This window comes from Nyctereutes procyonoides, unplaced genomic scaffold, assembly GCF_905146905.1.
Source record: "Nyctereutes procyonoides isolate TBG_1078 unplaced genomic scaffold, NYPRO_anot_genome, whole genome shotgun sequence".
Classification (NCBI taxonomy): Eukaryota; Metazoa; Chordata; class Mammalia; order Carnivora; family Canidae; genus Nyctereutes; species Nyctereutes procyonoides.
The window spans coordinates 43,898,374-43,913,402 of record NW_026575043.1 but is presented as its reverse complement, the minus strand read 5'-3'; the positions used below and the strand labels follow the sequence as shown (position 1 = coordinate 43,913,402).

The 15,029-nt window shown below is 50.7% G+C and overlaps 1 protein-coding gene across 2 annotated transcripts; it reads right to left on the bottom strand.

The window, feature by feature from the left end:
- Positions 1-41: 41 nt before the first annotated feature.
- TFIP11 (tuftelin interacting protein 11) lies at positions 42-14,967 on the bottom strand. Of its 2 annotated transcripts, none has more exons than XM_055321868.1 (13): positions 14,900-14,967; positions 12,670-12,887; positions 10,741-10,894; positions 10,282-10,438; positions 8,431-8,558; positions 6,730-6,882; positions 4,394-4,921; positions 4,184-4,290; positions 3,447-3,615; positions 2,864-3,107; positions 2,261-2,403; positions 1,620-1,785; positions 42-475 (listed from the first exon to the last, which is right to left on the bottom strand). In XM_055321868.1, exons 2-13 carry the CDS (start codon positions 12,876-12,878, stop codon positions 120-122), a joined length of 2,514 nt encoding a protein of 837 aa, XP_055177843.1. In that variant the 5' UTR covers positions 12,879-12,887; positions 14,900-14,967; the 3' UTR covers positions 42-119. The 2 variants fall into 2 exon arrangements, with proteins under 2 accessions (XP_055177843.1, XP_055177842.1); XM_055321867.1 differs by lacking the exon at positions 14,900-14,967 and adding an exon at positions 14,732-14,889.
- Between the last annotated feature and the right edge of the window lie 62 nt (positions 14,968-15,029).

The following is a 15,029-nucleotide window of genomic DNA, read 5'->3' as shown; positions in this document are numbered from 1 at the left end:
AGGGAATATCTCCTGGATGGAGAGTTAACTACTCTTACAGAGGCAGTTTAAAATACCATTTATTTATAACTACATCCCCTCTGCAGTCCAAGTGTCCAGCCTGCTGCAGCCTGCCCTCTCTACTTGGCCATGTCAATCAGGCTTTGCAGGGAGGTGGGCACCCAGGTCTTCTCGCCCTGGACAAACACGACTCCCCGGTCGATGTAGATGACGATGCGGCCAAAGGTGTAAAGCTGCTTCCCTTCGTGTCGCTTCCCGATGACCGGCATGAAAACGATGTTGTGCTCCTCGGCCTTGGTCTCAATGAGGTCCTTAAAGTTCATGGGCACAGAGCTGGCAGCCACACCAATGCCCCTCTGGGCCATGTTCTCAGCCTCCCGTCGCTCCTGCATGGCCTCATACTGGAAGTCTTTCCTCCTCTCTGTGTGGGTGAGGTAGGCTATGTTCTCCCGTGCTCCGGGCTGCATGTAGGCACCTGGAAGATGGAGGAGGGGAGTGAAGAGAGGGGATCCAACTGCACAGAAATGGAGACTCATTTGTGACTCAGCGAAGGGCTGCTGGGCCTGACACAAAATGCTACGACAGATGGCAAGCACCCTCAAGAAGTTTACTCAATTGCCTGCTATCCTATAAAAATGTTTCTGGCTAATCTGTAGTAATCAGATTACTAACAGGAATCACTGCAAGAAATTTAGCCTTTCGGGGTGGAAACCTTGACAACGTACGGCCTATCCTAGCTCTATGTACAGGGCCAAGCCCTGGGAGAATTTAGAATGGATTTAGGGAGCTCAGACAGACGGTAAGGGGCACAGATGGGAACAGCTCTAGGAGGTGGCCTGGGGCCAGGGTGGTTGAGGGAGAGTTTCTAGAGAGTATGAAGCTGGTGGTGGCCCACAGTGGGGCCTGGATGAAAACAGAGCATAGAAATGTATCTGGCTCATTCAACAGAGTATATAATCTCTGAACTCACTCTCTCCATGTAACAGGCTCAAAGGATTATAGAAATTACAGTCCCAGCTGGCATTCTATTTGAACAAGCTCTTGGCCTTGTGGAGCTTCTCTGAAGCAGGGCAGGCCTCTGTGTTGAGATGTGAATACACAGACCTAGGCGGTGACTTTCCCAGTCAAGGACTGGGTATTAAGAGGACCGTCACCTGCCTACTTAATGTGCACAGACTGTGGCTCACTTAACTCCACCACCTAGTTTTTTAAGAAAACCTAAAGTAGGCATTATGACTGTTTCACAAGTAACACAATAGGCCAGGCAAGGTCAGGCAACTGCTAGGTGTCAGGCTGTGTCCCGACTCCATGTGGCGAGCTGTTCCATTAGCACTCTGAGGTATTCACAGCCGTGCCAGCAAACCTGGAAAGTGGCCCTAGAGGCAGGCTCCCCCACAGTGAATCCAGCTGCAGTCAGACTCGGGTCAGGGGCCTATGCCCCTCCCAGTGCTGGGAGAGCAAGGCAGGGGGTGCTAATTACATAACCAGGTCTGGTGGGCAAGAGTCCGTGTTGGAGCAGGCAGCCCACAGGCACCTGAAAACTGCTGCTTCTGTGTCAGTTACATGTTCAGAAATGTGGCACTCAGGGCCAGGACATCCAAAGTGGAATCCCCACTCACCAACATTGGAGGACACTGCCCTGTTCATGATATCAAGTGCTTCGTTAAATTTGTCCTTGACAGATGGGTGTGCCAGCACTTGGTCTGAGAACATGGACTTCCAACCCAGGTACCACTTGGTGATCTCCTCATAATTTGGGCTGTTACTAAGCCAAGAGCAAAGTACCTGCCAAAAAGAAAGAAATCAGAAACTTGCACCCACAATGGTGGCAAATGGGAGCAAAACTTCCAAGGGGCCATTGGTTTCGACCTGGGTCCTTCAAGCTGGTGACACTTGCAGCAGTCTCTAGGAGCTGAACAGTCTGGCATTTAGTAGAGTGTGGGATCTGAAGTCATCTTAACAGCTACACATCCATGAATGTAAACTCCCTGAACCTCAAGGCTATGCCAGCCCCTACCCGCAAAGATTTGGTGTCAGAAGCGGAGGGAACGCACATCAAGTGCTTAGCATCTGGCATGTGGCATCTGTTCAATAAATGGTGGTTGCTGTGACTACTGCTTATTTTTGTTCTGTGTGATAGCACTGTCACCTGATAGCTGTCCAAGGATCGAGCTCCTACAGGCAGACCTTGGCAGAAAAGTAAGCGAATCCTCCCTGCCTCCATCCCACCAACCCCCTCCAAAAACACAGCAGGGTATACCTGAAGCCACTTGGGGAAGAAGTGTTTCTCAAGCAGTCCCACAAGGCTGGACACGGAGATCATTCCTTCCCAGTCGATGACCCAGTAAAAAGCATCCATGTGCTGCTGGTGGGGATTAATGACTAACTCCCCAAGACACATCCCTGCAAAAGAAGCCTGGTTTCTAAAGCAAAGGCACAGAAGCACATAGCAAAATCCTCATCAGATGACACAGGACTAAACCTTTTATCTTAATTTTAAACTCTTGACATGGCAATTCTTAAAAACCACTTTCTATAATCCAGAAATAACTAATACATATTTAAAACCAAATAGCACAGAAATTTCAGAGCATTAATGCCTAGCATGTTACCAGAAACCCAAACCAGACCAGGAACCAAGAAGCTGGCAGAGTCTGAGGCTGTTGATGCCATAGGGACCCTGGGTATGTTTATATTCCACCTCTAAGCAAAATGGCGCTTCTTGGATTGAGAAATATCCTGTGTTCAGCTTTTTCATGGAGCCCCAGGGCCGTGTTTTAAGAAGCATGGATCCTCACCGATGGCCACAGAAACCAGGGCACTGAAGCTGCTGGACCCAATACTCTCTTCTCTATTCCCTTACCTAGTTTGGGCACTATGTTCTTGACCATGAATGCTTCCCAGGAGCCAGGGGTGAAGACATCTTTCCAAGGCTGGAGGATGAGCTTGGCAGAGGAGTCGCTGGGGTGCCACTTCTGCAGGGCGCTGGAGAGCTTGCTGCGGATGGGGGAATAGAGTGGTTCCAGGCGTGCTTGCATGAGGGGCAGCCACGGGTGGACCCAGGAGTGGATGGGCACGGTGTCTGTCAGTGGGTTCCAGTTTTCCACCTGCAGGAGGCGTGGGACAAACCAGTTCCAGATGCACTGTGCAGTCGACAGCACGGACGCCTACCACTCTCCTGGCCAAGGCCCACAGGCCTCTGCACAACCAAACTAGTATCCCCACGGCAGCTGCATGGAATCTCCGAAACGAAGAAACCAAGAAAATAACTTCCCTATTTAAGTAGGGAAACTGGGGGAAATCCCAACAAAAGGGCTGGAGTTACCCACAGGACGGTAACCATGTCAGCCGATTCTGCTCATTCCACGCCTTCTGACAGCACTGGGGGAGCAGAGAAATGCCCCTCGTTACTGCTGCCAGCTGTTCCCATGACCCGGGGGCCCTACCTCTTTCTGCAGCTTAGGGAAGATGAGCTGGTCCAGAATGTTATCTAAGATCCACACAGGAATAATGTGCACCCAACTATCCAAAAAGTCCACCATCGGGTCACAGTTCCTTGGCTGCCACTGGGTGACGATATTTCGAACAAAAGGCATCCAGACTTCCCATATCAGCCTGTGGGAGAAAGGCAGAGGGCAGGCTAACTGCGCAGACAGGTTTCAAAGCAGACAGTACACCGCCACCCACTATCCAGAACGAGAAAGGAAAAGGCACGGAAATGCAAGCACAGCAAACCACCAGGCCAGTCCCCATAGTGCCCAGAGCTGCACCTAACTCGTCCCTGCTTGCCCAGCCACCTGCTTGACCTCAGGGCCTGGGTCTCGCTGCCTGACAGGGTTGCTGTGGGGACCCGTCCCGAGGGATGCCTTGCTTTCCTTTGGGAGCTCTCTGCACAGCTTGACAGCTCACCTCGTGAGTCACCTCCTTTCAGAGACCTCTGCTTCATACTACTCCCACCACCCAAACAGGTGTGCATCCCCTCTCTCCTCCATCCCTGGCCTCGTTCGTCCACTTCCTTACCCTCCACCTGCCTCTTCCACTCTCTGAAGCCCGACACTGTCAGCCTTACTCCCAGGGCAAGCCTGGCATGTGCACGACACTGGCCAACACATGACAGGTGCAGGGTGGGAAGGCCAGTCCCTTCCTTCCCCAGCATCTTTCTCCTGAGCCCCAGGCTGAGTACCTGTGAAAGGCGTCTGCCGAGAGATCCTGCCCGCCGTGGGATAAGAGCTGGTCGTTCTCTAGGAGGGTCTTCCACCTGGAGATGACCTGGGTGCCGTAAGCGCAGTCCTGGGGAGAGACCTGGCCGTGATGCAGCACCGCGGGCCAGCACCCACCACCCTGTCCCACCTGCAGGGCAGGAGCACAGCGGCTCCTCTCACCAGCCACTCACCTTCAGCGGGTCCCACTCCTTGAAGTACTCCTTCATGAGCGGGTACACAATGGCCACGGCCAGGTCCACGCGGTCGGACATCCTGTACTCCTCGTAGTACTTGTCTTGCAGGGTCTCAAAGATGCGGGCACACTCGTCCAGGGTGAGGGGGTTGCTGCAGGAGGGCTGCAGGCGCCGCTCACACTCCTCCACCATCTCCAGGACCTTGCTGAGGTTGGCAATGACCCGCTCCTCATGCTCCAGGACCTCTGACATCTTCTCCAGCTCGTGCGACAGGTTGACCACCATGTCCCGCTCATACTGCAGCTGCCGGTCACTCTGGATGATCTCCTGCTCTGTGAGGTCAATAAGCAGCTGCAGGTTGTGCTCCAGCTCAGGCAGGGCGAAGCCCGGCGCCTTGGCCTCTTTGCCAGGCTGCGGCAGCTGCTGGGACGGCAGTGGCAGCCCATCATCGGGGACATTGTGCTTGTGGCTGATCTGGCTGTAGCTGTAGTAGACCTTCTGCTCCCGGCCAGTCATGTCGATGACCTGGGAGAAAGTGGCGGGGGAACCCGAGTCAGTGTGTGCCATCGCTGCCCCGTGACAGCACGCCTTGGACCGCAGGACAGAGTGCAGGCGCACACAAGTGATGCTGTGTCAGAGCCGGGGGGTGGGGGGTTACTGCAGGGGGGCCCCACTGCACTGACAGGAGGGTGGACAGTCAGCAGTTCCAGACTGCTCCCTGGAGATAGAGATGGACAAAGCTTTCTAGGAAAACCCGTGAAACTGGAGTACAGACTACTAAACTGAGGAGAAAATCCTTCTGTGGCAGAGTAGAGGCTGCACTGGTGGAAGCCAGTAATAAAGCAGTGTATGTCTTCAAATGATCACATTTCGGTATTAAAAAAGGCATATTTAGGCAAAGGAGATCTAGAAGGACACGCATCAAGGTGTCAAAGCTGGTAACCTATGGAAAGGGATGAAAAGCATATTTTTGCCTCTGTGTTTCCTGACTCCCCAAACAGGACCACACACTGCTCTATAATAATGAACAGTTGTTCTTCCATTTAGAAATGAAATGAACCATGAGAAAACAGTTATTAGACCTAGGAAATGAGCATTTCTAGAAGGCGGAGAAAAATGGAATATAAAGTATACTGAATATGCTGAGACACAACTCTCTATCAGCCCTGGAAGTGTCACCCAAGAAACACATGCATTAGAATCAGCTAGAGAAAAATCAACACAGACTTCCCAGGCCCTGTCTGGATCAATGGATTCCCAACCTCTGGCTAGGGCCTGCACAGCTGGATGTCTAACCCCTCCTCCCCGCTGGGCATGGGATGCACAACATCCTGACTGCTGATAACCCTGCACTGTGACACACAGTCTGTTCTGTGTCAAACTCCAACAGACAACTGTCACCCTTGTCCTCTGGCTACTCGGGGGGAGTAATGGAAAATTGAGGACTAAATGCACCTAACAGCGGTGGAAAAATTAATCAATTTTTAAAACTGAAAACACGGGAAGCCCTGGTGGCTCGGCGGTTTAGCGCCACCTTCGGCCCAGGATGTGATCCTAGAGACCTGGGATCAAGTCCCACGACGGGCTCCCTGCATGGAGCCTGCTTCTCCCTCTGCCTGTGTCTCTGCCTCTTTCTCTGTGTCTCGAATGAATGAATGAATGAATGAATGAATGAATGAAAGAAAGAAAGAAAGAAAGAAAGAAACTTTTAAAAAATTATTTGAAAAAAATAAAAATAAATAAAAATGAATAAAACTAAAAACACTCCATGCTGGTATGCCTCAAAGACTCCCCTGCACTCCTAGTCACCAAGTGAGTGCACCCTTTCCAGGACTCAAGAGCCTTAAAAAGCCTATTTTTAACCTGGTGATTGTACTTCCAAGAATCTATCCTTAGAAAATATCTGACACAAAGATAAAGCTTCATGTACAAACTACTAGCCCCAAACCAAACCAGAAAACAGCTGAGATCTAGCAACACAAGTAGGACCAAATAACCTGATACTTCATTCTCTGGAATTACACACTCACTAAAAGCCATGTTCATACTGAGTTTTTAATCACAGAAATGTTATAAAGTTCACTGCCTGCGCTTCAGGAAGAAGGGGCCACTATCTCGCGTACCACCGGGGTGCCATGGAGAGTGCCCAGCCCTAGGAATGCTAGAGCTCTCCCTGGACATGTGACTGCAGTGAACAGGGGGGACGCTACTGCCTAGTGAGAAAAGAGCCTAGACGGAAGACCCAACAGAATGTTCAGTAACTGACCTGACTTGCATGTGGCATTACGTGTTTCTCAGGGCCCGTCCCGGATCAGGACCAAAGGACTCTGTACCTTGACCTGAGAAAGCTCCTTCTGGGGCGCAGCAAGCTTCTTGCTGATCCTGCCCTTGGCCTTCAATTCTTCCACTGTCTTGTAAGAGTATTTGGGCTTCTTCTTGCTTCCACTGGGGTCTTTCCTCCACTGGCTCAGCTCCTTCTGAAACTCCTAAAGCAGGAGGAGGTAATTGGTCAAACAAGAAAGTCCACTTTCTACAGCAAGTGGGGCCACGGAGACCATGCACATTCGAGAGGTGTGGTCTTAGATTCACAGGAGGTTCTGTGAGAGCAGTGTGCCTGCGTGATGCTAAAACCGTCTCTAGAGACTCTCTGACACCTAGCCCCTCTTAGACATGAGGAGGTTCGGGAAGAAGGTACTCCAGACTGGAAGGACACACTTACTGAGTAGCTACTATGGGCTAGCACAATGCTAGTTTTAAATTCACCTCATGGGGCAGCCCGGGTGGCTCAGTGGTTTAGGGCCACCTTTCGCCCAGGGCCTGATCCCGGGTCTCCAGGACCCACGTTGGGCTCCCTGCATGGAGCCTGCTTCTCCCTCTGCCTGTGTCTCTGCCTCTCATGAATAAATAAATAATAAATTCACCTCATGTAAAACTTAGAAAATGATAAAAGATTTTAAGTACACAAGACCTTGGTACTAATTTAAAATGAAGGCAGATAAGCAGACCCGAGTCTTAAGGCAAAGATACCTTTTGTAATCAGGGTTTGTAAAATGTTTCCGTAGGAAGACCTACAGTAGAGAAGGAAACTCAGGCTGAGAGTAGTACGCTATGGCCCACAGAAGTGGGTTGTGCACTTGTCCTTCTGCTTTCCTCACACTGGTTTAAGACTTGGTTTCCTCCCCCCCCCCCTAAAAAAAATCTGGACTTCTACTTCAGGAAAATCCAAAGATCAAGCACCACTAAGCCCACATTTATAGCAACAATCACCTGGAGCTGAAGAGAAACCACCTGTTGGCCTCAGGCCCCACCACTCCTCGCTGCCTCCCACCTGGCTCACCTACTCACTTCTGCTGTGTGCCTGGTACCTGCGGTCCCAGAGCTGGACTCACAGCAGTCACCCCCACACTATCAGAGTTCTGCCATCAGCAAAAAGGACAGTCTTGGTGACAAGAACAGTGACAATATGTGTCTCTGCAGCCTCCTGCTTTCCCTCATAAATGCAAACGAGAAAAAAGTATGGTGGTCAGGAGGGCACGGCCCCTTCTGCCGCTAAGCAGAGCAACACTCAGCTCACTGCTGGCTCCTGCCACATGGAGATGGAAGCCGTCCCGCCACAGAATGCTCTACAGCCTCTCTGGGCTCGAAGCTTCATGCTCAGCATCCTCTGGCCTCAAGACTGCCCCATGCCTCCTGCCTTCTGCCACAAATACCCCGATGGTTTCCCGGCCCGAGAGGCCTTCCCTGGTCATTCTATTAATTTATGTACCTCACTACCACCCCCCCTTACTTCCTTCGCTGGCACGTCTCAGCGCTCCCTGTGCTCACTACCACCCTGCAGCTGCTTGTCAACTGCCTGGCTTGGGGCCCGGGCTCCCAGCCCTTCCTCACAGGGCAGCCCCGCTCCAGCATAGTGGCTGACACAGAGGTGTACAATGAACACCTGAAGGCTGGCAGACGGACAGATACACGAACTAAGCAGCCACGGTCGGAAGTGGCTCAGGCCCCAGCCACCCTGACTCCTGATTCCCAGTTACCTCTTCTGCTTCTTCTTCTGAGTCGACGACGGGGAAGTCTTGTAGGGACTGAGTGGTGCGCTCTGAGCCATAAGCTCCCACGGCACCTTTCCCCTTTCTCTGCTTCGCTTCGATCGGGTTAATGATACCTGATAAAGTTCAGCAAAAGAGAAAACAACTTCAGGTCACAGCAATTCCTGCATTTGGACAAGCCACACAGCGGAACTGCCCTTCCTTAGTCCTGACACAGAGTGACAACCCAGGAAGGCAAGCTCTCCTCTGCCCCTGCAACACTTCAGCTTCCGTGTGATGTGAAAGTTCTGAGCATTTATGGGGCCACACGACAGGTTGCTGACATTAGGTTATTTATAGTCTAAGTACAGGTTTTCATTCCCACTTGGATTCTTCTTGGAGTCCCACATCGGGCTCCCTGCATGGAGCCTGCTTCTCCCTCTGCCTGTGTGTCTCTGCCTCTCCTTCTCCCTGTGTCTCTCATGAATAAATAAAATCTTTAAAAAAAAAAAAAAAGACAAGTGAATTACAGACTCTCACAGAATAAAGGGAGGTGAAGTGGCAATTCAGTATGAGACCTCGTATCACTTGGCAGCTCCTGTCTCCCAGACTTCACTTGCTTCGTAGTGAGTATAAACCTTGGAAATAACTTTTGTTCCAAGAGTTTAGAGACAAGACATTAGCATTTCAACAAAGACTGCCTACCCACCCCTGCAACTAGTACTTTGGCAATCTTGAATTAGGACGGTCCACTCGTGCTCATTCCAGGTCACCACCTCCAGACTCCACAGAGGTTCTTGGACTTTCCCTACAACTGATATGTTCAACACATACCCCAGGTGTAACCTGAGCAAATACTCAGGGAGTGGAATCTGGATTATTGACACTACTACTGTTTACATCCACTTGGTGACTGCTCACAGGAAACAGATCAAGGAGAGAGAAAGCAAGGTCCTGCAGGGAGAACCCAAGTGCATGGTCTGTGTGGCTTTGGTATCAAGGAACCAGGGATGTGTGAGTAGAGCTGTGTGGACAGTGCCTGGGACAGGAGGCTGGGCCGCTGAGCACCGACAGAGGCCCCAGTGTGGGATCTGCTCAACCAGGTTTACAGTCTCTACTGCTGAACAGGACACACACAGTATTTCATTGTTACTCCTGAAGGACAAATAACTGTGAGCAGGGAATGTTAGACCCCTCTGCCTCCAGGGCCCAGGAAAACTGCCATAAAGTGAAGCGTGCCAGGACAAAAGCCAACAGGGAATGCTGGAAGCTGCTTTCCAGAGGCCATGAGCACCGTCCTCGGCAGCTAAAACCAATTGCTGCCAGTCAAATCAAAAACTTTATGTAAAATTATTTAAAATACTGGCAACAAGTTCATTTCTTTCTTTTTTTTTTTTTTTTTTTTTTTTAAGATTTTATTTACTCATGAGAGACAGAGAGAGAGGCATAGACAAAGGCAGAGGGAGAAGCGGGCTCCATGCAGGAAGCCCCATGTGGGACTCGATCCCGGGACTCCAGGATCACGCCCTGGGCCAAAGGCAGGCGCTAAACTGCTGAGCCACCCAAGGGATCCCCAACAAGCTCATTTCTTAAGAAACACCGGACAGGCCAAAGAAAGCAGCCTGTTGGTTTGTAGCCTGTTTGAGCCTTTTCCTAAAAAGCCTAAGCCTTTTTTTCCTGCAGAGGAAGTGTTTTGAGTGTGACAAAGCAGGTAGCTGAGAACAACTGTCTGGTGCTGGCGGACCAGGCTGCAGAGTTCACATCCTCCAAAAAAGAGAAAAAGCAAACCACTCCCCAGACCGTTCCTCCTTCCTCTGCCATGCCAACCTCCTGCTCGGCTGCAGGGTGCTGGTGCCCTACCTTGTGCGTTCTTCCCCAGGCCCCTTCCAGGGACGTAGCCCATCTTCTGAAGAAGCTTCTGTCCAATGCCTTTTGTGTGTCTTTCCCAGCTGCCAAAATCCATGAAAGACTTGGTTCCTCCTGCAAAGCCTTTCTGGCTGGGTTTAAAATTGCCACCCTGAGCAGAAAAAAACCCAAAGCTTAGCTGATGGAAAAAGAAAAACCTAAGAAAGCAAACTTGGATGATGGGAAAAAGACCTGGCAGAGCATCATGAAAAGGGTCATACGAACCAAAAGCAGAGCTGCACCACGTGTCAGCAAAGAGGCTGCACGGCCCCCCAGAAGGGACCCACTACCATGAGGAGAAACCCACAAAACCAGCTTCTACCAAGCGCCCCCCTCTTCCTGTAGGAGATGCCTGAACTGCCACGACCTCCCACAGACATTTCAAAGGTCACAAGCCTGAGCCAAAGATGCTACCGTCTTTAACTTCTTGGGTCCAAAGTCCTTAGGAAAGTCATCCTGTTTAACAGGCTTCTCTTCATCTTCCGAATCTTCCAGCTCGGCCTCCTCTGCTGCCCCTTTCTTGAGACCGGCGCTGATGAAGTTGACTGGTGCAGAGTAGTCGCGGGCCCTGTGGGCAAACACACAGCCCCCAGGGGGCCTTAAGGAAGCCTTCTGCAGCGATCCCTTGTGGACACTCTGCCAGCTTGAGATCCCCCAGAGGGGAACTCCAGGGATCCATTTTACAAGAGTAACCTATTCACTTAGACCAAAAGCGCCTCAGCTCTGACTTCCTGTGATCACGGTAACATCGTTACCTGTCAGTGCATGATTGATTAAAACAGCAATATATGATCTTATACACTGTATTGATTTTGTCTCAACAAAAGTGAAGGGACACAATGCAAACTATGATGTGATAACGCAACTCTTTTACATGTTTTAAAATTAACTTTAAAATCATTTGTTTTGGACCCCGTATTTCAAGTACAGAAATCAAGCAAGAAAAAACTTCGGATAGATAAACATCATCAAACACAATAAAAGAAACTGTATGAATGCAAAGTATATTAACAATTTTATTGGTCACACTCTTAGAAAAGTTTCACCTTCATTACCTTTACTTGTGTATGAAAACTAAAGTAAAATACCTAAGAAATTAACTCTGAGATAGAGAGTATCAATGTTGACAACTGTCACAAGAACAGTCCTTACAATGTCCTATTTCCTGGTTACCTTTATAAAATGACCAATTTGTCACTAACCATCCCCATGGCAGTAGCATTTTTTCCTAAACAATGCAATGTAACTTAGGCTGTAGGGACCCAGACTCAGGAGTCAGGCCCAGTTTCTTACAGCCTGGCTATGTGCTTTTGGCCTCAGTTTTTTAATCTGAAAAAAAGGAATGATAATGCTACTTTTCTCACAAGGTGAAGGATACCAAGCATGTAAAGAGTGCAGAACAAGGTACTATCTTATGGTTATAGACAATGTTAATTCCTGACCTCTGATCTATTTATCACCCACTTTTAGGTTTCCTTGCCAGATGAGGACTTGATCTGACCTCCATACTCTTTCTCCCCAGCCTCCTTTGTGAAAAACGCACAGTGTCAATGGGCTAGAGTCTACAAACCACAGACGAAACACAGAAACAAAACCAAACTCGCTACACGCTCTGGTCAAGTGAGCTGTGGCCACTGCACACATGACCTCTCACACTGGGGAAGACGACTACTGGCCTGAATCCTCCTCTCCTGCAGAGTCCGTCCCTGTCTCATGGAGTTTCCTCTTCCCCTGCAGCTCCCTGTCAACTCTGCACACTGACAGGTCTTCTCCAAAGGTAAGTGCAGCCCACATCATCCGCTCTACCACAGACCTCTTCTCAAACTATGCCCCCTCTCCCTCCCTCACCGCAGCCTGCAAAGCTTTCTGTACCCCTATGGACACCCACCGCCTCCCCTCAGGAGCCTCTGCATACTCGTGCCTCTCCTACCACCCTCATTACCTTCTGCTGTAATATAAACTCAAAAGTCACTTCTCTAGAGAAATCTTCCCTCACCTCCCAGAATAGGCCAAACTCTCTCCCTCAGGTCCTAAATCAGTTATAAACTTCCACCGTATGAGCTGTCAATTAATGTGTCTCCATGCTCTAGCGCCTGGGCTCCCAGAAGGCAAGGAATGGGTCTGCAGTATACGACCTGGTACATATAACTGCTCGTTAAACACGAAGTGATGGTTAAATCAGCAAAAGAGCAGCACTCCGGCCAAAGAGGAAGCTGGGCCTCCCTAGCTTATGTCGTAGCTACAGGACTCAGGCCAGGAGAAAGGTATATTTAGTGGGGTATCTTCCCACCACCCCCCATATTCCCTAAAGCGAGGAGGAAGCAGTCTCATGCTGGCCAGTACCGTTTGCCTCCAAAGCTGGGCCTCTCTTCATCTGAATCTCTCTCTGCCCACACTCCATAGGTGGCCTCTTCCTTGGTCTGCCAGTGGCGCTGCCGGTTGGGGTTAAATTCATTCTGGAGATCCCAGTCGGTGATCTCAAAGTTCTCCCGCTCATCGTCATCATCATCCATGTGGCCTTCCCCATCCCGGTACAAGTGGGACAGTGACATGGCAGGTCACTAAAGAAAGGGATAAAAAAGGCACGTGGTTTGTGGTAAGTCCTGAGGGGAGAGCAGCAGTAGGCTTCCGTCCCTGCTCCTCACTCCCTTCAAACTTCCTCACACTCAAAGTCCCAATGATTAAAAATCATTGTTACAGTTCAATAAGGCAGACATTAAAAACATATTTCAGAAAACACACATTATTTAAACAGGTGGGACAAAAGACTGGTCCCAACAATATGCGATTCCCTGTCCTGGTCAAGGTCATAAAACTTTACACACACTCACACCTATATAACCCACAAAAAAATAACTCGGTATGTTATTGTACTTATTACTGCCTCAGAAACGGGGTGGGCATCTTCCTGGAACCCTTTTTTTTTTTTTTTTTTATACCGTGATGACACTTTGTTTTCTTTCGTAGTGAACTGGCATGATACAGTTTAGAATAGAGAGCTGGTCTGCAGTATCTTCCAGAACCGCAGGGATCCTCAGCACAACTAGAATGGAGAGTGGCTCTATGATGTCTGGGAGGACTTCTTTTTCTGGTTCTTCAGCTGTTTCTTTTTCTTCTTCTACAGCACTGAGTGGCTCGCCTGTCACGGACACTGTCACCTCAGAATGCCAGATGTTTGCTGGAAGATTTGTGGCTTCTAACTGGCCTTCTTCCATTCTTCTTAAATCAGTTGTAACTTCAATGGTACTTTTACAATCTCACAAAAAATGTAGTTACTCTGGAGTCAAAACGAAGGATCAACAACAACTAAATATGAGGAAAGAGTTACTATATCTGGACCCTTGGCGGTTCACCACCAGGAGTGATGGTTTTTAGAACATGCTTCCTGAAGTATATTACTTGGTGAGACCCTAAGACTTAAAAGTTTTCCTCCCAAAACATGAACTTCTTCTGAAGGCATAAACACTACCTTAATAGAGATTTTCAGCTCCTGGTAGCTGAGTGATGAGATTCAGCTGTCATGTCCTTAAGTGGGTTGACTCTACCCCCACCCTCTGAGAATGCCTGTGAGCCAGATTAAATGAGGTGGTGCTTAAAAGACGCTTAGCTCAGGGGTGCTTGGGTGGGTCAGCCGGATAAGCATCTGCCTTAAGCTCAGGGCAAGACCTCCGGGTCCTTGCTCGGCGGGGACTCTGCTTCTTCCTCTCCAGCTCTTCACGTTCTCTCTCAAATAAATAAGTATTTCTTAAAATAATTTAAAATACTAAGCTCAGGTATCCCTGGGTGGCGCAGCGGTTTGGTTTGGATCCTGGCTCGTGTTTGCCTTCGGCCCAGGACATGATCCTGGAGACCCCGGATCGAATCCCACGTCGGGCTCCCAGTGCATGGAGCCTGCTTCTCCCTCTGCCTGTGTCTCTGCCTCTCTCTCTCTCTCTCTCTCTATCATAAATAAATAAAAATTCGAAAAAAAAATCGCTTAAAAAAAATAAAACAAAATACTAAGCTCAGAATAAAAATGCTCCGGGAGCAAGGGCTGTTACCGCAGCCCCAGATCAGGTTCACCACCGTCACTATCACTAGGTTGGGGAGGGGACCTAAGGGAGGACTGCTGAAATCCCAGCCTGAGCTGAACCCCAGCTCCAGCGGGGCCGCGGTGGGCGTCGGGGCGTCAGCCACACCCGCGGGCGGCAAGCAGCCTTCGCGGGGGCCGGCGCGTCCGGGCGCCTGTCACCAGGCCCCCCCTGCTCACTGCACTCCCGCCACGCTGGCGGGGCGCACAGAAGGGAAGCGCTCCCCGAGCACTCGGGGGTCCGCAGGACCTCGGCCTCCCCGGGCCCCCGAAGAGCCCGCGCGGGGCGGACGGGCCAGGGGCAGCACCAGTCGCTTCTCGGGGGTCGGCACCTACCGCTGGTGTCCCACGCTGCTCGGGGCGCCCGGACTCCCGGGCCTCGGGTCCACGCCGACGGCGCTCGAAAGCCGGCTTGGAGCAGGCTGCGCGGAGGGGCTGCGTCCCCCGCACTCACGCCCGCCGGCGGGGACGCCCCGCCGCTGCCCGCACCCCCGCCCCGCTCACCTCCCCACGTCCCGCGGTCCCAACACAGCTACCGGCCGGAGGACAGGAGCCCGGATGTGCCCGAGGCGGCGCCCCGGAAATGACGTACGAGGGGCGGGCGCGGGGCGCTTTCGTCACGGCTGCGACCGGC